The 25,279-nt window shown below is 36.7% G+C and overlaps 1 protein-coding gene across 3 annotated transcripts; it reads right to left on the reverse strand.

Moving 5' to 3' along the window:
• Positions 1-1,434: 1,434 nt before the first annotated feature.
• LOC131683193 (ejaculatory bulb-specific protein 3-like) lies at positions 1,435-13,102 on the reverse strand. Of its 3 annotated transcripts, none has more exons than XM_058965029.1 (2): positions 12,978-13,102; positions 1,435-2,051 (listed from the first exon to the last, which is right to left on the reverse strand). In XM_058965029.1, the coding sequence occupies exon 2, from the start codon at positions 2,027-2,029 to the stop codon at positions 1,646-1,648; it is 384 nt and encodes a 127-aa protein (XP_058821012.1). In that variant the 5' UTR covers positions 2,030-2,051; positions 12,978-13,102; the 3' UTR covers positions 1,435-1,645. The 3 variants fall into 3 exon arrangements, with proteins under 3 accessions (XP_058821012.1, XP_058821014.1, XP_058821013.1); XM_058965031.1 differs by lacking the exon at positions 12,978-13,102 and adding an exon at positions 12,694-12,843; XM_058965030.1 differs by lacking the exon at positions 12,978-13,102 and adding an exon at positions 12,677-12,830.
• Between the last annotated feature and the right edge of the window lie 12,177 nt (positions 13,103-25,279).

Raw genomic sequence — 25,279 nt, forward strand, 5'->3', positions numbered from 1 at the left:
TCAAACACTAGTATTTCATCATTTTTAGGTCATTTGTGTTATTAGATTGGTTCTTTAGAACGAAACAAAGTTGTTGATGCCAAACTATACGCACTCTATCGAATGTATATGTATGTGAAAATCGTACTGAATATGGTCGGTGTTAAGTCAGACCGGACTAAGTGACAAAATATTGATTTCGAGAAAAACGAGTTTAAAGTTTGAATCGCAGCATCCTTTACACTATGATGGGAAATTAATATTTGCAATAACTCTGGTTTATTGTTACATATTTCATATCTGACAAAAGTCGAATGTAGCTGGCGAAATTCTTTATCCAGTGCTATCATTGTCTCATTTTTTGATGTTTTGCGATTTAGTCCGGTCTGACTTAACACCGACCATATGTAATATACATTTCCACCATTGTATTGAACATTACCATGGAATCGTAGTTTGGACACATGAGAAAGGCCCAATTGCACCACTAGTTGGATTAAAATAGGTTTTTCAAATTGGCAAACACGATAACTCAAAAACTAGTCAACGCATTTACTTGTTACTCGTTTTTGGACGCCAGTCATTCATATGTCTATTCTCTGTGCATATGTGCAGCGATGTATAACAAACGTTTTCCTTCACCTTACCGATTGCTAATCAAATTAAAATGCATTCTTCAATGCCAATGCTACGGTTATACAAACAACCGCCCCTCACATACTATTTAATATGTATTACCGAATCGAAGCACTTTGGAATGCATCTCAGAAATACCCGGCGTTTAACTCGATCGGTGCCGATCTTACTTTTGCAATTGCATTATATATAAACACGCGGAGATATTATTTAGGGCTTGAAGGTTGCGATCGGTTGATGGGTTGGGAATTTCTTTTATTACTATTTACTATACGCCAACGGACGTAAAGAAATTATTATGCTGTTCAATTATAGTGTAAAATTGCACATCGTGTGGATTTACCACTGTAGACCTAACATAGACTGAAATAGCTGGAATACGTTTGAAACACAGGGTGCCGGTTGGTTCCTACTTCCTAGTGTCCCCTACCGTGTCACCGATTTGATATATTAGTTCATATACTCACATTGTGCACCGTTCAGAAACAACTTAATCGGTGATTCCATAATGTAAAGGGTAGGTTCTAAACTGGCACATACCTGAAACAAAATTTATTGCAGGGATTTCCCCCAGAAAGAGAAAACTTCCGTCATGACTAACCGCGAACTGGATCGACATTTCTATCGTACCGGTCGATTTTACGGTTCAATGGAGCAGCGGTGCTCGTGCGGTGTAAAAAACAAGCTTTCGATCGCTCCATACTGACTATACACCGGAGAAAAAAACACCGACGCTGTATTCTGGTGAAGCATGACGATCAAGTTTCTTTGTGAACTGGGTAGAATAAAATGAATAATAAACAACATCAAGATATCATATTTGTTTGTAAAAAATCGTAAGCGTTCTGAATTTATTAGCGCTTTCAATATCGTTTCCGCGACTCCTGCGAGAGTTGCCGTGTACAGGTGGTAGAAGAGCGAAAGAAATAATACTTCGAAGCTTTGGTTTCTTGATTCTGGGGACAAACCGACTCCCAATCAATCAATATCGGTAGAGTAGAGAGGTAGAGTTGAAGATTACTAGCTGGTTCTAGATCTTAATTCCGGAGGCACGAGCCTCCTTCTGGTACTTGGTGATGTACACATTGCCAGGATCGTACCGCTGTTGCAGAACCTTCCACTGAGACGATCGGTTCTCGATCAGATAGTTGATGACATGGACGGCACCTTTGCGCTGTTTTTCGGTACACTTTTCACAGTTGGTCTGCAGGGCTTCCGGCAGGATTCGCTTCAGCTCGTTGGCATCTGGGGTGCAACGGCCCTGGTCCAGCAGGCATTTGTAGTAATTGTTGAACAGTCGGTTCGATTTGAGAATCTCGTCGATGTCGATACCGTCGTACTTGGAGGTGTACCTGTTGTTCTGGGCGGTCACGACCACGATCAGGGCGAGGGATATCACGATGAATGATTTCATTTTTGGGGAGGTGTTGGTGTGTCTGAAAGTTAGATGGAGGATATAAAAGTTAGGTTAAATAATTAAATATAAATAACAGTGGTACCAATAATTTAGAAAGGCTTTTAGGAAAATATCAAACTATACAAAGCATAGATTGATTTTAGAAACTGACCAAGTATCATTTTTGGGATAGTAACATCGCCTATTGTGAAGTTGCAACTGTTCCTATAGCGAATTGATTATTCATACAAAATCAGCATTACAAACTGGATGTAAATTTATCAGCAATAGCTATTCTCATTTGTATGGCGAGCACGATCAAGCGCACAGTTTGTGTGGTGAGGATCGATTAGACAGTCAGCAGCTTTAATGGTTTGTTTTGAAAACATCGGATGTGCGCGAAATACAAAAAAGAAGACATACCTAATGACTAATAACATGGTACTATTCACGTACCTACTATAATTCGTTCTGACGGGTGACATTTGATCTCTGACCATTATTTTTTCAGCTTTCTTTAAATTATTCAAAACCGATCACTTAAAAGATGTGATTAAATAAATGCTAAATTGCTTTCTTCAACTTCATGCAAATTACGGATAATTTGTCCCGTTGTTCCCTAGTTTACACTTCCAATATTGTATTTTTCGAAAAAATACAAAACATAGTAATAAATTTTTTGCGCCATGTTCACCAATTTTATATTAAACTACAAAGTATGTATGACTACTGTAAATGACGTAAAAAACCATTTTTAGAAATATTTTCGGAAGTTACGCAGTAAAACCGATATTTGCCAGTGTTTTTCAGTCAGAGCCATCGATTTGAAGGGGCTATCGGACCCATTGTATTGTCATGCGAAACTATAGACATTTGAAGATAGCCGATGGAGCATTCGTTCGGGGGACTTTACACGAAGACCGCTTTAACGAAGGCTGATACTGTATTTAGTTAATTTAGTTTCATGCTTATAGTCGACGCTTATTGGAAAAATTTTCTCCTGCCTGACAATTCTTTCTCTACCTGACAATAGCCCTTATTAGAGCCAGAATAACAATCCGAAGAGCTTATTTCCATACTTGTTCTTTCACCAACCATTAACACTGTAGTCACGACACTTCGTTTATGTCCCAAGTACGTACCAAAAAATAATGAAATTTAAATGACATGTAAACCAATACGAATGTAAACATACAAAGCTTGAATCAAAAGTTTGATTGAAAATTCAATTGAAATCAATGCATTCAATTGGAGCACCAAAAAGCATATGATTTTACACTTTAATTCGCGTAATATTACATGTCATTTATTTTACAGCAATATTGGATTAAAAATACATTAAGGTGCATTGGTTTTCCGCTTAATGAAACTGTAATTTTCAATCAACGTGTAAAATTACAATAAAATTCGTTGAAGATAGCACGACAAGTCGTATGTATTTGTGGTGGGAGTTAATTTTACATTTATATTCATGCTCCAAATATGTGCATGAAAATAAATTTAAAATTACAAAATATTTTTATCTGTATTATCCACCCATCTTTCCAACGATTCACATTTTGGATATTTTTTGTTGAAAATTTCATCATTCGAAACGGCTGGGTACGTGAGATGAACGGAACCGTGTGTCTTTTGAACATTTACAATAAAGAAACAATAAAGAATCTTTCATGTGTGTCTATCGAGTTCTTTGCATGCAAATTACCATCGCGTGTGGAGATTCTGTTCAGCGGTGGAGGAGCATTTTCATCGACACCTGATAGAGCCTGAGGATCATTTGGTCTGCTTTCTTGATTGTCACTTTTGTCCATACTGTCATCACTGTTGTTTTTTCTTTAGTAATCCAGCACAGTGTGCAGATTATTTGCAGCACTGTCAAGTGGGAGACTTATCATAAGTACACAGCGTGGTCTGGACACAGATAGAGCCAAGCCGCAGGGTCACGAAGGAAGGAATAGGGTGTTTCAGCCGCATTCTAAGCACTCGAACACCGTTGTTAGTGCCTGGGTTGAGGTTCCTCCATTCATTATCTCTAATGGAAAGAACTTATCCGCATTGCGACGTGAACTGACGAATAGTGCTCTCGGTTATATGCTGAGACAGATCATGTAGTCGCAACTCGATTGCGTTATATTCATAATAAACGGGGATCTTGACATCAACATTATCACACTCTACATAGTGGCGCATGTTGTTAACGGAAATAAATTGTTCGACTTAGAGATGGCTTTGAATTATTTGAGTACACGTACATGATGAATAAAATTAACATCAGTTTGCTTGAGACACATTTTATCTTTTAGTAAGTGCTCCACTTCCCGTATGGGTGTCTACCTGTTGAACCATGGAAATCCAATACGGCATTAATGAAATCTTCTCACTATCACTGAAGGTCAGCTCGTTTGATACAATTCTCATTGTCGGAACGAGAATAGCGGTACTTTACTTCTATAGTAGAGAAACGGGAATAATGGCGTTTGACTTTTTATGGTACAATACACATTAGAGTGAGAAGAAAAACATGACCCCCATGAGTCGATTCCTATAGTCCCACCAGGAGTCACTGCTCCAAATTGGAGCCAAATCGGATAAGTCTAGCTACCGGATCAATGTGTTCGAAGCTTGTATGGGATTTTTCGCCAATTTACATCGAGAAAACCCGCTAACTCGCATTTTCACCGCCAGGTGGCACTTTATGCGTTGTAGTTTATCATGCAAGTAAAAATAAGAAAGATAGGTTTTATTGTGTACAACTTCGTCGAAGTCTGCAAATCAATTCAACTTCCCAAGGAGATATTTTTAAACTTTTAATGTGATGATGTCTGAGTCAGTATGGCATGGGGCCAAATAGCATATGGTGATGAATCAGTAATCAATTCCCACGAACTTGATTTTTTGGGAAACATTGATTGGTTTTAACACTATAATATGCTTGAAAGAATTTGAGAACATGCTATGAGCCAAGATAGAAGAGATAGAAAGTTGTAGAACAAGCCTTTTCCAGCAATTCTTGTGAATATTATAAGGCAATAGTATACATTGACGAAGCAATCCACTGTGTTATCAGGAAGATCTGAGTGAAATAAGAAATACCTTCGGGTTGGTTAGCTATCTTCAAGAAGGACCACAAACTCGAGTGTAATAACCACTGAGGCATAACGATCCTTAACACCGCCTACAAAGTATTCTTTCGTGTTCTGTTTAGCAGACTGCAGCCATTTGCTGAATACACCAGCGGGTTTTCAGAAAGATGATCAAATCGACGGCGCAAATGTTTACGCTGCGATCAATTTTAGGTAAATTCCTAGAGTACAACTTGAAGATTCACCAGAAATGCATCCAACTTGTTTGTGACATTAGATGGATTGAAGTAGCGACTCTCTGCTCTATTGTTCAACACACTGCTCGAAGGTGTGATACGAAGATCTGATGTGCAAAGAACCGGAACCATCATCACGAGATTTCACAGGCTTCGTGGATGACATCGACATCATTGGCGTTGATCGCAAAGTGGTGGAAGAGGCATTTTTTAAAAGGGATGCTGCGATAATCCGGCTGACTATAAACTCTGACAAGACAAAGTACCTGGTTGCTGGTAGAGAACAGTGTTGGTTCTGAGGTAGAAATCGATGGGGTGGGGGACGAAATCATTTATCTTGAAACACTAATGACATGTAATAACCATTGTTAGTAGCGAGGTAAAACGACGTGTTGCTGCTGCGAAGAGGATTTTCTATGGCTTGCGTAGCCTACAGACGGGCCTACAGACGGGATGCTCCCTTATGATTTGTATGGCAATTAGGCATGGGTGTTGAAGGTAGCAGACTATCTGTGTGTTTCAGCGAAGAATTCTACGTTCAATACTCTGCGGCCCAATAGAAAATGGAGAATGGTGCAAACGCATGAACCACGAGCTGTACCGAGTATACAAAGATTTGGACATTGGACGGCTTATAAAAACACAGACTACAGTGGGCGGTACATGTAGTGCGAATGCCTGGAGAGAGCAGCTAAAGTTATGCTCAGCAGAGAACTTAAAAAAGTGTTGTCTTTGGCGTAGATACTGCACTCGCTGGTTGTGTGTAATTGAGGAAGATGTGTGCGACGGGCGTTCGAGGAGACTGGAGGCCCTAAATCGAGTAAACTGGAAACATAAACTACATTCGGTCATGATTTAGAGTACCAGGATTGTTCGGCCACTACCTATGATGATGATGAATCTTAATTCATACGCTGTCACTTTCACTTTTCGGGTAGAAGTGGTGAATTGAAAATTTGTTGATTTCTATAATTATAGTGGACGAAAAATGTTTTATTTTAATAAAATATGTAAAAAAGATGTAATTTTAATCTACCTGTCGAACATGTTAGCGGTTGTCTATCGTGCAAAGTAAACGATTATTTTTCTTTCGGTGAGCGTACAAGAAAAGTATAGATAGATTTATAGAAATAACATTGGGGCAAATTATTGCAATCGACTAAACAATATCCTTTAGTTATTTTATTATGCATTTTTGTAACAATGCACAATAAATTACAAGAAGGAATATTATAAACAGTATGCTATAAGTCACGAAACAGTAACTTTTTAATTCACTCCGTATGAATGTGTTGTGTAACTCGATCGAAGTCACTCAATGTTACTGCAAAACTGTGGTTATCAGAAATATAAAAGCAGTCATCTGTTTATGTAGAGTTGCCCATTCCTCTGTACAGGACTCTCAAATTACACAGATTCTAACCTGTAACCCTTTCGCATAGTTTTGCTGTTCAATATTCTAATTACATATTACTTCTTTCAATTAAAAGTCATTTTGATGAAGAAAATATGTTTTCTTCTTCTGAAAAAAATATAAAAGTTAATTTTTTTTTGTTACATTACTAAGAAATTGTTATTCCGGTTTCAGTTTGTACTAAAATAAAATTCGGAGATTGGAGGCTAGATAAAAAGCACGATCGTTTGAGGAAATCACTGGCGTAAAGAATGCAGCGGTTGATAGTCGAGGTTGTCCATTGATTAATATAAATTCTTGGTGAACGTTTTTCGTATCTAAAGCAACCGACCTAACCTCAATCCCAAGAAGCACTTTCTTATGCACACTATCTTAAGGTTACTGGGGTCTGGAACAGTAATACAATAGTGAATAGATCATGCAACTAGCCACACAAGACTGTGATCCCCAATGGTTTCTTGTGACTTTAAACTTACATGCAGTTTTCCTTTTAAAACTTTTAATGTGAGAATTTCTCCTCGCGAGGATTAGCTTTCTGGCTGTATGGAGCGACAACTTGAAGAAAACGTTTATTACACTGACGGCTCTTTGTTGGATGACCAGGCCGGTGCTTGTGTCTATTGTTCTGCAATGAGTTTAGACTAATCCTGTTCGCTTGGTAGATACTGCACCGTATTTTGCAGTGATCTTCGCAATTCTGTCAATCGTGCAATCAGCACTTCAACAGGGAATTTGCGGTTGAGGATTTATTTTTGCTCTGATAGCGAGGCTACCCTAAAAGCACCAGACGGCAAGCGGCAGACTCGAGATCGTAATCGGATGTCGAACTCAAATCGAAGAACTTAGCATTTCAAATGCTATATTCCTTCAATGGGTACCAGGTCATTCCGGTATCACTGGAAAAGGAATGGTCGGACGAATTGGCTAGATCGGCGCTACCACTGACTTCGTTGGTCCAGAATCATGATAGAACATTGCCGTTGAGATGGATAGAGTACAAGAATCGCTTTTGGGCTGCATCCGAACATACCAACCATTGGTGTAGGTTGCAAACCTTTTCTGTCGAATGTAAGTCCTTTAATGTCAAAGAATACGTAGCAATTTTCCAAGTGATTGCAATATTGTGTAGTGCAAATTCAATCATCACATGGCTACTATTCAGCGTGCTGAGTATTATTCGTGTGATCTATGAAAGATATGAACATTGAAAGCCGGACAGATATTCCAAATTGAATCAGTTGAAATCTTAGAACGGAAAACTTTCCATCAAGCCGATATGTGTATGTCCAGCCCTTGTTTTTCGTTCTAAGTTTCGTTATGGCAGACTTAACAGCCGAGTTTCAATAATGTACAGAAAATGTGTTACCGTCCTTATTACCACCAATATTCCTTCCTGGCTGGGGTTCGAACATACTAACGCCAGCCCAAGGTTAACCCTCCGGCAGTCACGCTAGTGCATTGAGTGCACGCTGCTCTGAAAATCTAGCCAAATCATCTTAGATCAGTTGCGGCTGCTCGTCCAGTGAGCCATTGGCGCGACTTCCGGAGGGTTAATAGTTACAAGTCATACAGATTGAACCACTGTGTAGCCTGAATCGAATAATCAGTAACCGTTTGGTGACGTTGGTCAAGATAGGGACTCAAGAAAATGCAAGCGTCTCTTACAAAAATGGATCGATTATTTAATGAAAGAAGTTTCTGTTTTGGGTGTTCAGCAACAGTCAAAATCGAAGGCCTGACGTGACGAGAGTTGATTTCCGAGACATGGATCAAAATCGCACCACGTTGTTTTGCCTTATCTTAGCATAGAACGACCAAAATAGGATTTCTTGTCAAATACAATTCTTAAAAACGGCACTTTTATTTTGAAATACAGGTAGAGACTTAGGGCTTGTCGGCGCTACAATCGACCAAAAGGCTTTGAGTAATCGATATTGACTTATTTGACGTCTAAGACACCAACACAGTTGCAATGTGTATAGACATATATGTATACGATACAAGACATGAACATAGCGATCATCACCCTGATAACCTCATTTGTGAAAAATTCCACCCGATTTAACCTCAATCTCGCACTAACACAAGTGCACATGGATTAGTCCATACGGGTCTTGGCAGCAAACTTGGGTAGAATGTCATTAATGTGTGCTAACATATGTGCGATGGTGATTTGCAACGTATATTCTTATTTAACCCTTTAATGCCCAACTTTTTTCTAGTGCATCTAGGGCTTCAAAACTATTTTTCCTTGAAAACAGTGGGCTCAAGCAACACAAAAAATCATTTTTATAAAGATAGGTCCGTCCCTCGCAGTGCTAGAAGCTGCTAAATTTTTACCTTCTAATGCTCAATACAATTCTTCTGAAATAGTCCAATTGCGTGGAAAACGCAGCCAAAGATAGTCTAAAATTTTATCAGTTTTTAATAATATTACAACATAACCAAGATATATGAAAAATTCATTTTCGGTCGTCAACCTAAACTGTTCCTGGCAGCACTGCTCCATCGGAATCCAATCAGTCTGATTGAAACAACTACAGTACTACAACTGACCCTTGTAACTGTTAATACTCAAACGAAAGGCAATAGTCACATTTATTAGGCTTACTTGTTTTTGTGAGCAATAACTGTTTAAAAACGGTGTTGTCCACAAACAACCGGGAAAACAAGTCGGAATGTTGAGTTAAAAGAAAGCAATTATGTGAGCAAATCGCCCCAGCGACAGCATTCGAACTTGCAACCATTGGGACTCCGGCTCAATGCACATGCACTTATGATATCCCAGGAAGAACACATGATTCTGGCATTGGCGACAGTGATCGACCCACTGCCTCTAAAGCGAGATCACACACAACCGCCAAAAAAGTCTTAAATAAGGTATTGACACTTACATCAAAACCTTTAAAAATGAATAAATTGGTTAATTCGAACGACGAGTTCGCTGCAGTCATGCCTCTGGGCAAGGGATCAGAAATAGACAGTGTCCATTAGCTCTGCCACCCAGCGAAGTACGATGGATAATGAACTAAAATCAGATACTAAACGGTTATAAAAAAACCCCGGCCTTGGTATCTTGGTATCGTGGAAATTAAATAGATCAAATGTGTTGGCTGGCAGCGGCTGTGGCCGTTGTCTTGATCTGATGGTATGATCACTGTCCACAATGTGATAATCATGTGTTTTTTCCTGGGACGTCATCATAGCCCGGGATAGCATAACGATGTCAGCATTGGGATGGAGTCCCAAGGGTTGCAGGTTCTGCCTCTGGTATGATTTTTTTTATATAATTGCTTTCGCTTAACTCACCATTTCGATCTGTTTTTCGCGTTGAATACCACCAAAAATGTCATAAATAAGGTATTGGCGCTTACGCCCGAACCAAGTGTTTCCATCAATAATCCAGTTGACGAAGCAACCACTTAGTGCGTGTGAAGTGACGAACCCTATCGATTTTTTAAGGGTAAACAACGAGTAACCGTCATTGGCCATCAGCTACGGTTTAAACTTATAAAAAGTACCGTTTAAAGAAACAACAGGTTATAAACCCGGTACCACCAGCCATGTCCCTCACCAATGCAGTCTAATGGCCCCTCAACAGGCAGTCCAATCGGGTCAACTAATAGACTCATACCACTGTATACGGGACATAGAGTATCCAACCACTTGTTAGAAGTGGACAGTGATGAAATTAAAGAAAATCGAAGAAAACTAGGAGTAATCGTGATAAGACAGATTATGAATGAACGATCAGCAAGTGAACACATCGACCATCATACGCACGTTTGGTAAAACGGCTTACCCAGGGTAAGTAAAAATCGGCCTTTCCTGTGACAATCTACTAGTAAGTAATACAGCTAATTTCGATGCAAATCATCATTAGGGGAGACCGGGGCTAGTTGGCGGTATTTTCAGTTTTCAATTTTTACCGCTTTGATCTAAATAGATCTTGCAAAATAGAACACGCGGCATAAAAGAGCAGACTGTTGGGAACATCTCTGATTTTTTTTAAAGTGTTTGATGCATTGTCTCCATTTTTAAAGACAAAAATATGTGAAGCGGAAAACCCGCCAACTTACCCCGGTTCCGGGGTAAGTTGGCGGTATGTGAGGATACCCCAAACACTAAGCAATTAAATGGAGATGCAATTACTTCAAGGGTTCTTTTGGAACGTGCTGAATGTCCTTTCGAGAAAACTGTATATTAACCGACATTTGCTGTTATATTTCAGTTTCAATACCCCGGCATTTTGACTTTGACGAGTACTCCCTATTCAAAAGCAAATTTTCGAAATTCTTCATGCAATTGGTCGGAATAAATATCTCCTACATTGGCGAGATGCACAAGACAAAGATTTTCTTACTTTGGAATGAATTCCAGAAATAAATTTTTTGATCACTTTTTTGCACTGTAAATAGTACCGCCAACTTGCCCCGCGTACAGCACCGCCAACTTACCCCAACCGCATATTTTATTAAAAACTATTTAAAAAATAACTTTTGTTTGTGGATAGATGTAATATCTATACGGATACTGAAAGCCTTTTTCGTGCGCTATCGAAAAATATAATCATTCGGGAAATAGATTGAAAATTACCATAAATAACGCAAAGTATTTAAAATTTAGAAAATTTACTTGGTATGCTCGAAAATACAAAATCACCCACAACTTCCTCCAAACAAATCGTTTTACAACAAAAACACATTGGATAACGGGTTTCACATAATTTGAGGTACACAAGAAGAGGCAGCGCTATATGTCTAATAGAAACTGAGAAAAAGGGATTCCGCCAACTTACCCCAACCGCCAACTAGCCCCGGGCTCCCCTACATATTTTTTCTTAATAGATCACACTCGAATGTAATGCCAAACTCAAGGAACCGAACTTTAACATAGCACAAAAACTGGTACCTCTGTTCGTTTTAGAGATGGGAAAAGAATCAGCTCTCGAAAAGGGTTGATTTTACCCAAGCACTTTTTATTTTTTCATAGATTAGTGGTTGAATGATGCAAATATTATTTTTATTATAGATCCCATAAGATCCGAAAACCCAGAGTTATATTGACCACTTGCCGTGGTCATAAACCAATTCAATTTAAACAAGGGTAATGAACACATTGGCAATTTTACAAAGTTTTTACGCAATTTTTACGTGTATGTTATCGCTTTGAATTAATATTTTTTTTGATAGGGGAAACTTTTCCACTGCGACCACTATTCAGGTTATCTTTTGTGGCTGCCCCTGTTTGCTCTACATGTTACAAATTACCCGAATCCAATGTAGTTGGAAGCGAGTTGTTTATTTGTCCACATGTGTAATTAATAGTTACTTGTAACTTGCAACAATGCTATATTTCTCCGCAAGGAGAAAATTTGGTAACCAGATATGAATCATGCTCAAAATTATGTCATTTCGTGTAGACCATCAAGTAATTTTAAAACTGTACAAATACAAGTCTAAAAGATATTTTGATATTGTTGATATAAATAGAAATTGAAAGCATTTGATTAATATTTTATAGCAAAAGTCATGGTTAAACAAAAGTAAAACATTGAAAACGCAGAACAGCTTTTCAAAATAAATAATTCATTTCCGGCCAATAATTTCTCCAAAACATTAAACTAATTTTATAACTTTTTACTTAGTCAATTTGAGTTGAAAAGCAGCATTTATGTGCATCCTTGAAACGATTCAAACAAACAAATGACGAGCCGTTATTATAAATACTTGCACAAAGATCACTCAATGTTACCGGTTTTCACTTTTCCGCTTGTCGAACGCTTTCGATTATTCGTTAAATCGATTAGCAACAATTAGCATAGTCTATTCCCACATTCTAAAGCCGGGTACACAATACTGTTAAGTTACAATAGATTCCATCGCTATTTCACACTAATTCAAACGTTCTGTTCTGGGAACTATTATCTCACCTAGGAATGATAACTACCTCAATTCAGCAAGAAGCTATTAACAGGTCTAAACACAACGAAATACGCTACTGGAATATTTCAATATCATCGGGCTGAGCCGGTTCCGAATTGCTTCGTAACACAGAGAACAAACATTAGGCACCATTTATACATATTCATAACCGCGGTCGACTGAACCTCTTCCGGCATTATTTTTCCCGCTACCAACGACCTGTGGAACGGCTACAGTCCTCGAGTCAAGGGTTGTTGGGTGTACCGTTAGGCATCCACTACACTAGCAACACACTATCTGGTTACTCACCGTTGGTTGGATGATGCTTCGGCTCAACAACGATTTAGAACTTGCACTGTGTACGATACCAGAAAACCTTCTAGCTTTTATATATGTACTGACATCGTTTCGGGCCGACGCCTTTGGATTGGCCGGGCCTGTTCTCGCTGGTGGTGTGACGAGATCATCGCAAATACAACCTGCGGTCAACCGGCGTCGTACATTGTCAACCACGACATCGAGGAGGTCTTTATTTGTATCAATATCAATGTACTCTTTACTCTCGCTTCTACCTCCTATGGATACAGGCAGACGATTGACACTGCTGTGTTCATACCACTACGTCTAAGGAGGCGGTTGGTTGCTGTTGCTTAGTGTGGACAGGCGTGATTGGAACAAGTGTGCGCTGGGACGATGATTTGCCCATATGAAGAAAATAAGTAGTTAGGAATTGGTTTTGTGTAGTCGACATTCCTCTAGTTGTGTGTACAAAGTACTAAGCACTTTATCAACGCTCGGAACAGAGTCATGCGTGCGGAGATCGATTCATGGTATTTTAATCATTTAAGTGTTTCGTTCTGGGGTGTGTTGTTATAGTGCAGTCCATTGAATGAAAGCGATCGCTGAGTAGTTCTGTTGCTGTGCGTCGACCTTTTGAAATCGCAGGACTTTGATTTTTTGCTGTTTATTATTATCATAACAAACTTTTTTAACAGGTGTCTACCTACCTATTCGTGTTCTGACAATTGCTAGAGGTTTGTTCAGCATCTAAATTATTTATGAAGAATATAGTAATAAAATAATAGTATGTTGGTTTAATTCTGCACAAAATGATGTAACATCTTCTTTCATTTGCGCTTTGGTAGGTGCTAGAATAAAAATGCATGACATGTTATCGTAGTTGGCGCAAGTTCGTTGAAATCAGAAATCTTTATCGATAACAAGATAAGGTTGCTGAGAGGAAGCGGTAACTGCAGCAAAGATTCGGTTACCGGCTTAAAAATACAAGAGTGTTGGTGATCAATTTCATTTTTTGATTTGATATATGGCGATTCCAGGAGATATTACATGGAAAGCGAGAACAAGAGAAACTTTCAACTTTCTTCTAAAACTTAACAGTAATATAATCTTAGAAGAACTATATAGATGTTATTTATTTGAATAACCACTTATTCTACTTCTGTCTTCATTTTAACGACATTAAATTAGCTAGAAATGACTAAGTATTATTTTCTACTTGATTCTCGGAGTTGCTTAGAAGTTGTTTAGAAGTTTTTGTTTGTCATCATTTTTCTTATAAATCCATTAGAGATTCACCCAATACCTTAAATAGAGATTTTTTTTAAAAATTGAAAAAGTAATTTTAGGTGAAAATCTAGGTCAGAATTCACAAACTGAAAAAAATCATGTAATTAAATTAAGTTAACAAAGTTTTAAAGTAAAATAAAATTATTTTTTAAACTTAAATAAAAACCTATGGTGACAGAAAAATCAGTGGGCCATAATCCATTGCCAAATCCTGACGAGATAGAAAGAGAAACAATATATCTCATAAATATTTTGATCTGATTACTCAAATTCAATTTTTGTTTTTTTTTGTATTTTTGTTTTTATATCTCATAATGAATTTTTTATGGATTTTTCCATTTTTCGAGCTCAGTTCATAGTACTTTTTTATTGATTTTATTTATGTTTTTTTTTTGTTCAGTTGTAATACTTTTCATTGAAACATTCTTAAGTTTTGGATGCTCAGGAAAAATTTAATTGGTATTAAAACAAGGTAGCTTTATAGCAGCCGGCCAATAAAATTGGAATAGCTCATATGTTGAGATCCACTCTGATTTTTTAACAAAATTTTCCCAACATAATTCTAAAATTTAGAAAAAAATCTAAATGGAAACATTTGAAACTCTACGAATGTAGAATCGTTATGAGTCTTCTTTTCCGGTATAGTGCTCTTTATGACCGGTTTTGGAAACTCTAGATTGCAATTTGCTTGTAATGAAATGCAAAAATTTTGAAAAAAGCTAATGTTTTCATAAATTGTCACGCGATGTATAAATAGAGAATCAATTCTGCACAAAAGAAATGAAAACTCCAGTATGATGATCACAATGACCAAACCTATATGTGCAGTACAAACAGATTTCATGTAATGTTTGTCTGCTGTCCTGAAGGTGCCATTGTGTTGTCGAAGCGATGTCATCGCTTTCGTATAGGGCTATCAAGCAATCGAGCTGGACCGTAAAGCAAAACATTATGACCAAAATCGCGGGTCTGAAAGATGTATGGTCAGGATCTGAACAAATTCCATAAATGCATTCAATGACCAGATACTGGAAAAAAGCTCTGGCTGCTGACTGGTGTTGACCAGCAGCTTGTGCAGAAATTAAATGCAGGTATCAAGCCCAAAGCTCAAATTTTCATTCGAGACGAATAAAAACCGCAAAAACCCACAATGCCCAGTGGTTCCATTCCTTAAGAGAGGGGTCATAAATATGTGCAATGCAAATATCGCTACTAAACTATATTTCTTTAGTAAATTTTGGGTTGCTGAATCCGAATTTCACATTAAAACCTGTTTTAATCCACCTAGCGGTGCAATTGTGCCTTTCTCATTTCTCTAAACTATGGCACGGAGGCTTTTTATGTTCAACATAATTGTGGAAATGTCCATTACATTCTTAGTACACTTTGCACTTATACACAATGGCATGCCAGCCACGAACTTGATGAGCTACGTGTCGACGGTGAAACATTTGAAACAAAAAAATATCATACTCCATTAGCCTAATCAGCATTAGATCAATGTTATCTGCTTGCTAACTCATTTTGTCATGCGGGGCTGGGTATGTGAAGAGGGCGAAAGTCCCATGAACGAACGACTCCCCAGCTTAAATTGGTATGCTTTGTGATACAGTGGTGGTTTAAAGATGATGGGGTTGAAAGGGAGGGGTATGAGGGCTGGATGGGGTGGTGGTCTGAGGGGTGATTTAAGGAGATTTTTAAAGGAGGGGCGCGAACTACGCCCCTGTTAAAATCCAGAAACCCTAAACGAGTCGAAAAAAAAATTTGGCCGGGATTAGGTTGACGTTTTTCAGAGTGACTGCATAACCTTTCTATATGAGAAAGGCAAAAATGTGCCAAAATCCAAAAAAGTGAATCGTAGTCAATTTTTTTTTCGAGTTTGCATCAAATCTCGACGTTTCATGCACCTTGAACACATTTAGCATCAAAAATAAAAAGTCTATTTTTAATTTTTCCTATAGTTTATATGGGAAATTTCTGTGTGGCCGCACTCTGAAACCCGTAATTCCGGAACCAGAATTCCGATCGATCCAAAATTCAATAGCAGGCGATGGGAAGGTTGCACCTTTCATTTGAGACTAAGTTTGGGCAAATCGATCCAGCCATCTCGGAGAAAAATGAGTGACATTATTTGACACATACGCACATACATACACACACATACACACACACATATACACATACACACACATACAGACTTTTTCCGATCTCGACGAACTGAGTCGAATGGGATATGACACTCGGCCCTCCGGGCCGGGATTAGGTTGACGTTTTTCAGAGTGATTGCATAACCTTTCTATATGAGAAAGGCAAAAATGGTTGTATCCGCCTAACAGTGTGATATGGCCTTTCTTATTACACTAATCATTCATATTTAATTAACATTATTTTTTGCTCTAACATTTTTTAGAGTATCAAATAGTACATTTTTTGACGTGATTGCAAGAAAAAACAAAACATTTTTATTGAAAATTCTTGAGACTGCAGCTTTTGTGTTTGAACGCCAATAGTTTGATATCGTTTCCAGTGAACATGATATCTGGTGAACCAAATCACAGACCAATCTTCAATTTTGGAATGTTGTTCGTGATTATAATGGCAAGCTCACTGACAAAATTTCAAATTAATTGTGAATGTTACAAATTTTTAAGAATACAACGTGTTTTAGCTACCATAAAAATAAAGCTTTTCGCATAATTAAAAAAGATCCTTATTACGGTACCAATAATTTTAAAATAGAGCAACAGTTCATGACTTCAAATTATTTGTGAATTGGAACTACGGATATTGTATGAATCGCAACGGACTTTCTCAAAAAATCCGCATTCGTTGTGGTACGAAGTAGAGTGAGCCGTACATCGAATATTCCATTCTGAAATGTGTTTTAAAAAGTAGCGTCCAATAAATTAATATAACTCAAGTTGTAATGATCCGATAGAAAAGAAATTTTGTGAAAATAATAATTAAGCTATATAATTTCAAGATCTGAAGTATTAATAAATAATATAGTTTTAAAAAGCGAAATGAATTTTTGTACTAAATCGTCAAACATATACAACATCTTAGATTCTCCAGGCATTCTGTGCGCAGACATGCGCAGCTGAAGTCTAGTTTAAAAGGAACTGAATAGTCTGATGATCATTTTAAAGAAAAATTCGCGACAGATATCAAAGGAAAAAGTTAGTTAAAGACAAATTCAAAATTTTTAGTTATATTCTTCAAATACATATACAAACATACTCATCTTTCTGCATTCCATATCCACCTAAATCCGATAATTATCGTTCAATATACATCTATTAGTAACGTTGTTTGACAAAAATACTAATATTGATAACCACAGTTCGACAAAAAAAATTCTGACGAGCAATCAATTATATTATTTAACTTAACTTATCGGTATATAGCGAACATCCCTAAGAATTCATCTATATACTAAAAATCAGTTTATTATTGTAAAAATTAAGTTTGAAACAATAAAACATATATCCTTAACCATACAATCACGAGATAAAAACACGCTCTTGCCGATATATTTTTTATATTATTGGACTATGGAGGACCACCATTTTCTTCTAATAACGTTTTATGCTAAAGCATACTTCCAATTGAAAGCATCATGTTGCCTTTGCGTCTTGCAGGATACATAAAGCAAATGATGAAAAAATTCCATTCAACTCATACGAAATCACAACTTAATATATTCTTAAACAATTAAATGAATCAATTGTTTACGAGTTATGTGGGACTGAAAAATGGTAAATTTTACTAACTTCAAAAAAATCATATTGCAAAAAACGTGAGAATTGTTTTGCGTCAAAGACCACGAGAAATTTTTTTCGAGGAAGTTGAAAATGTTTAATGTTAATTTTTAAGCCAACTTAAAATGGAATCATAATTAGATATAGAAATACTTTGATTACCTTTTTTGAGAAACCAGTTTCTACATTTAAGAAATAAATTAAACAACTACAATTTCAATAACAAAATAAAATAACTGTTTTACAATCGAACCTTTACCAGAAATCTACCTGATAATGAAGGTTTAACATAACAAAATGTTTTTAAGACCCCCCCCACTAATGGAAAAGGCTGCGCACGCCTATGACTACTACTGCTCTTGATCTTTAATATCTTATGTTGATCGCTTCTTGCTTGCTGTCAACCTTCGCGGTAAGTTTTAACTGCTCGGGTCTCCTGCAAATATCGCCACCTGTTGAGACACGAACCGATCCGGAGGTGTCGACCATAATGATTTACATCTCTTTACAACCATCTTCGCAATGTTTCTTATCCTTCTTGACGCTACTCGTTTCTATGTTTCGTAGCTGATGCTGAGAATTTCTCGACGGCGGTATTTCTCCTTATACTGATGCCATTTAACTGACAGCTACTCCGGTCATCGGTGCTGAAATTTCTACAGACAACGATATCCCGAAATTTTTCCGACTTCGTGTTTGTCCTCCTGAGCTCCAGTTGCAAGCAACTTTGCAGCGTAACTGGTCTACTCACACCAAGTATGGGAAAATCGTATCACGAACTGTTCATTCGTCATTCACAAGAAATCATTCTACAGTTGTGATGCATTCTGTTTACTTAGAAAATGAGGTATAGTAACCTGGTACTGCTAACACACGCGAGCCAAAGCTACATATAACAACCAATGAAGAAGCACATCCGTTGCTTTTTTATTCTTTTCTTTTCCAACGCGGATGGCTTCGCTCGTGAAGATCTTTTCGAGCGGTTCGCGATTTGTATAAAATTTTCATTGAACAGTTTTATTATGTTTTCAACTTTGCAAAATATAATATATACTTAGAAAATCATCTACCGTTTATTGAATAGCTTCTTTCTCAGTTTCTTCAACGACTTGTTCCTAGGAAGACCGAACTCAAATGTCATTTTTTGTATCAAAACGCAGTATAATTTTTCTCCAGAACAGGAAGTAATTAGATTTTTAAAAGTAATTCAAAATCCTCATGGAAGGGGTTTGAACCCCTAAAACCCTTCCCTTGCGCACAGGCCTGCGTGGAAACAACGATAGTTTCTCGTAAATGTGACAAAAACTGTGAACCCGGCTGCAACCTTGAACTCCAAGCATCATTACACGATCAGGATGTCAGGACTTGTTAATGACATGGGAACGCAGCAGTGTCGTCCGAAAAAGTGCAAATTCTCGATCTCCGTCATTTTCATGAGGATTCTTCAGATCTGTCGCTTTTCCGAGGCCATTTTTTGCCCCTACGAATACCTTCCCCAGGACTTCGACGGATAGTACGGCATACTCAGATGCAGCTGTACTATTCTTTGGTCGACACTTAAGTCCAAGGTGTGGAGAAATCTCTATCCAGTTACTGCCGCCGGATTTATTCCTATGCATTTGGATAGTGCTATTGAGAATTAAATATGGACATGCGTCACCTTACTCCACGTGTCAAACCCGAAAGTGGGCTCAAAAATGAAATACCACGGAAACGCTGATATAAATTACGAAAGTCGTGACCGAGATCCTGAAATCATGAACAAAAATCACTCTATTTGTGACTAAAATATCATGATAACCTGAATAGGAATTACGAAAATCAAGAATAAGATCCTAAAATCATGGACATAAATCACACTACAGATAAATCCGATTCGAAATTGGTGGCTAAAATATCACGATCACGTGAATATAAATTTCTAAAATCTTGCCTAAGATCCTGAAATCGGGAACATAAATCGCGCTACAGTGCCAGAAAAATTCGATAGTAAACTCATTAATAAAGTGTCACGGTAACGTTTTGAGAGATTATGAAAATCGCGACAAAGCTCCTGAAATCATGAACATCGTTTAAATGTCGGTTATGTTCGTAGATACACTTTATACAAAACAGCGTATCCTCAAATTAAGAACAAGAATCATAACAAAAACTAAACATGTCCAGGGAACAAACACTGTATCCCAACCAAACATGCGAATGTAACGCCGTTTTGACGCGAACTATTTTTTTTTTGAAACCACAAATAGTTTCATTAATACGTTTATTAGCCATCATTTAAGGAACTTGGTCACGATTTTCGGAAATTGTTCAGCTCACGAAATCGCGATTTTTTGTTCACGAATTTATGAGCAGATTTTTTTCCGTGCAAAGAACAAGACAATAATTAATTAAATGCAAGTGTATCTTTTTATGGATCTGCAGGAAAATATCTTATATCTAATATCTTACTTTGGCTGAGACTATACAACTGTTTTCGCTTAATCAGTGTGTGAATCGTACAACAATTTGGCAATAATATGGCGAAAATTATGGTTGAAGTTCCCAAAAAAACGATATATCGACAAATTAAAGTGTTATGCAAGGATTACGGAAGAAAAAATGAACACAATTATAAAACCCATAATTTTTGTATACGATCCTATTAACATAAATAGAGTAGAAGCCAAGCAGGTGAATCTTTTTCCTGGGCCAGCTTGTTGAACGTTATCAGTACTTCTATAAGCCTAAGCACCATTCCCATTTGGATACCATGTTTGGTCGAATTATTACGCTTAGACTCATTTATTTTGATAGATCAACGGTAATATTAAAGGTAACTTTTGTTCTTCAGATAATGCCTGCAAGATACAAGCAACTATTTTTGTCATTCGCTTTGCGTCAGCTCGACCAGAAGCAGAACGTACACTGAGTATCGTGATAAATGGCTTTGAAGGTTGAAAATAGACTGATTTTTACTCCACACTTCCTCGACCCGACCCGTACCCCGTCATAACAAAACCCGAACCCGCCTCGGGTCTTACGGGTACGTGTTCGGGGCAGGTATCAGGTAAAAAATCCGTACCCGCCTCTAATACCTAATCTGCATGTATCTCAGGCTAGATTAACGCAATGCTTAGTAACCGCATTCTTTGTTCGTCAATGAGACAGGCAGAGATAAGGAAGTTGAGTATTTGCAGCGGTTTTCAAGGTGGTGTTCTATTACTTTGTTGTGGAACCGGGTTTGCAGATAGTTTGTTGAGGGTACTTAATGAGCTTGTTTTATACTTTTTAACGACATTCAATTACCTAGAGATTGCTGGGTAGGGAAAGTTATGAAAATTGAGAGCCATAGTACTCAAACGAGATCAAGGATGTGAAATATACAGATCGGAAAACTAGAAGTGGCAGGTTCATTAGAAACAGGCTTAAAATCATACAGGCAATCTTTTGTCTTCTGTTGACAGGAGTCGAGCTTAGGCAGCATAACTACGAATCACTCAAGGCTACCTTTATGTCCCCTGGTAAAGACAGACTGGCCCCTCTTTACCATGAGAACCGACAAAGGAGAAGCCACGTATGATCACCAGTGAAAACCTGTCGACGATTAGCATATCAATGAAATGCTGCTGTTCATCTCTGTGTGCCTTCCGAATGTCGGGCGTCGACAAGTTAATCCAAACATAAAGATTGAAGATAAAGGTTCTATTCACGAAGAAGCGAATAACAATTGGGGTTCGTCCTTTGCAGTTCCTTAATTCTGTGTTACTGTGCGAGGATTAAGTCAAGTACATTGGAGTTAAATTAGATTCCAAACTGAATTGGTCTGCTCAAGACGAATTTTTGGAAAGACGCAGTCTCAAACCCAAATACATGAAGAATAACAATATCTAGATATATTTTCGATATCCAAAATAGTCTTGTTGCATTAAATTAGATAAAACACGTTATTGAAATGCTGTAATTTTGAATTTAAACCGCCTTCTTGGATTTCAAAAAGATGACACATAAATTTTCTACTTTTAAACATCTTTCTGCTATAAAACATATCCAAGTTGCATGGTTTTAGATGATAGATGAATATGCATAAGCCGCCATCTTGAATTTTGGTCGTATTCGTAAAAACAACTATTTTTAATCCGAAAATTTGGTTTATGTGTGGTAAACATTACAAAGAAAAAATAAAATGAATAAATGAACGTCTGTAATCTGTGGTCTAAGTTTTCAACTTATCCTCAGAATCCAGGGGTTATTTACTGTTAATCTGGTAAAATCAAGTAACCTTAATTTCTTTTTGAATTTCTGATCCAGCTCGATATGTCTTTATATTTGCACCAATTTCGTTGGAAATACATCAAACATTACAAAGACTGACGTTTTCTAACGGGCGGAAGCAGTATATTTTCAAAACGTTATTTATTACGAAATAAATGTAAATATATTCTAAACTAAGTGAGAAAACCGTGTATCTGTTAATATAACATTCATTAATAGTTCCAAACTCTGGGCCTTATGAAGGGTTAAAAATACTGGGACCACTAGTACACCCGATTGGCGGCACACGTGCAATACTTCTGTCATTAGACAGTATTAATGATATTGCTTCAATACGTCAATCCTATTTAAAATGCACATCATCAACACTAGTTTTTTTTTCCATTACACGTTTAATACTTTTGTCAATAGACGAATTTCGCGCCAAATCGTATTCAGAGTTGGCTCTCAGATTCGAATGAAACTTTCTGTACACGAAGACTTTGTCACAAAAAACCACTTTGCATATTTTGTTTTTTTCCAAAAATGATGTAAACTGTCTTTTGAAAAGGGCCTAACTTTTTTCTTCATTTTGTGCAAATGGCTATAGTGTAAAAATGACAAATTCTAAAAAAAAGGTTGTAGGAGTGGTTTTCACAAAATTAGTCAAATTTTCGAATAAAAATATTGAATAAATTCTTCATTGACTCCTACACTGAAAAAAATCGATTTTAAAAATTTAAGGTCGATTTACAAAAAAAAAACATTTTTGATTTGGATGAAATTTTGTTTCAAAATAGATAATTCTGTTTCCTACCTACCGTCAAAAATTCAAGTTGGGCACTTTTAAGGGAAAAACTTTTCCTTGTCCAAACTGGTTGTGAAAACCACTCCTACAACATTTTCTTCGGTGTATTTTTATCGAAAACTAAACCAACGAAAGTCATAATCATCTCAGAATCCAATAAAACTCAGTTTGTGCGAAGATATTTTCTAATTTACCAACTAAGCATATTTTATTAAGGGGTTAACTACTTTTTCATTTTTCATGAATTCGATTTTTTTTTATTACTTTATCTGAAAGAAAAACTCCTTGAGAATGTTTTTCCAAATTTTTATAAAGATCGAAAGTTACAGCGCTTCGTCTACCAAGAGCAATGGTAATTTAAAATTTTAAACTCGATTTACTAAAAATGGTTTTCCGTGATCACGATTGCAGAAAAACTACTCAATCAATTTTCTTATTTTTTTTCAATTGATCATAATTAATTTTTCTCGTACTTCAACGATTACTTTTTGATTCATAATTTTTTGTTTCATGGATAAGAATTTTTTAATACAATTTTTAGAGCTTAAACAGCGATTTTTTTTAACTAAAAACGTTATCGAATGTAGGAAAAACGTTATTATTTATTCAACTAATTGTTAAGGTACGAGGAATACTCATATACTAATGGAATTTTTTGTGTTTTGGGATTTTAGATGATCTATTGGTCTCCAATCGTGAACCCTTGAAATAAAAAAGGGTTTCGGGAAAAAAGCCATAACTTCGCCAATTATCAATTTATTTTTATAAACTTATGCTTGTTTATTTTACTGAAAAATGTGCTACCGAAATATTATAGGTTTGATGTAATGTAATCATTGCTTTATTCCTTTACGTAAATTCGAACTTTCTTGACATTTTTATCACTAAAAGGTATGTTACCCTTAATCAAGAACCCCATTGAAAAGAGTTTATGTCGTTAAACAAATATTCCATTATAACTTTTTTATTTTCTTGTTTAGTGCCGAGGAAGAATCAGAGAAAGAAATAACCACCACAACATTATGTATTGAATTTTACATAATTTTTTATTTATTTTTATATATTACATTTGTCTTAAAACTATCTTCATGCATGCTATTTGGTATTATTTCTATACAAGGAAAATATTTTGGGTTCATGTTCTGAATTAGAATATCCTTTCGTCTCTACTTTGCCCTCAGTAATAGGCACAAAATTGTGGAAGTTTTGAGTTCCAGATATTGTTTTGGCGTTATTATTCAGCTCTTAGAGTTCTTTTGACATTTTGTTGTACTGTTCAGTGAATATGCAGCATAAAATTAATTTTGTGATATTTTTATCAGTTTGCTCAACTGTTATGGTTTTTCCATAGTCGCGAGCAGAGGTTAAAATACTCGCTCATTTTCACGACAAGCAGTTTATCGCACAGCTTTTTCATCCTTAGTAGGCACTGACCCAACTTTTCACCTTTCAAGAAATTGCGAGAATTTGCTGACAATGCAGTATGGAAGCATGATAATTTCGCAGCTTCGAACCTCGTGAAAAATTAAGTTCAAGAAAAACCATTAATATATTACTTTATAGAATTTATTTCCCCACATTATTGCAGTATTTTCATTCTAAGGATCTGTATCTATTCATTTTTGTGACTTTTTGCGAAACCATTAGCTATTCGGCAGTTTTACATTAGGCGCGAAAATATCATCTCATATTATACCGCGAAAAGATATGATCCAATGCTGTCTTGTCGAGAAAAGTTGGAGAGCAAATAATGTTACATCGTATGTTTGCTTTTTTAATGCTGATCGAAGTAGGTGAAATATCGCCTTATTCTGTTCACGAATGCGAAAATTGTAAACTCCGGTCGCGAGCAAGACTGGCTCTTTTTGACATTCGCTTGAGAGTGCCACCAATAGCATCACAGGGTCCTTTTCCATGGGATACTGCAACAAAATGCCATTCTGCGCTTAACTCATACTTTGACTGGAATCTACACAAGCTTGCAAAGTTTTTCTTATTTTTGTATTGTGCTGCTGCTCCATCAGACATAAAATAAATTTTAGAAAAGTTTGTAAATTGTTTCATAAAATTTATCAATTTTGAGAGGAACAAATGAACTGCAGTCTTCAAGTCTTCCAGTTTTCTTGTCTTCCAGTCTTACAGTCTTCCAGTCTTCCAGTCTTCCGATCTTCATTCAAGTTTGTTATGAATATTTACCAAATTCGTTACTGATACTTTTTGCA

The sequence above is a fragment of the Topomyia yanbarensis genome, chromosome 2 (assembly GCF_030247195.1).
Source record: "Topomyia yanbarensis strain Yona2022 chromosome 2, ASM3024719v1, whole genome shotgun sequence".
Lineage (NCBI taxonomy): Eukaryota > Metazoa > Arthropoda > Insecta > Diptera > Culicidae > Topomyia > Topomyia yanbarensis.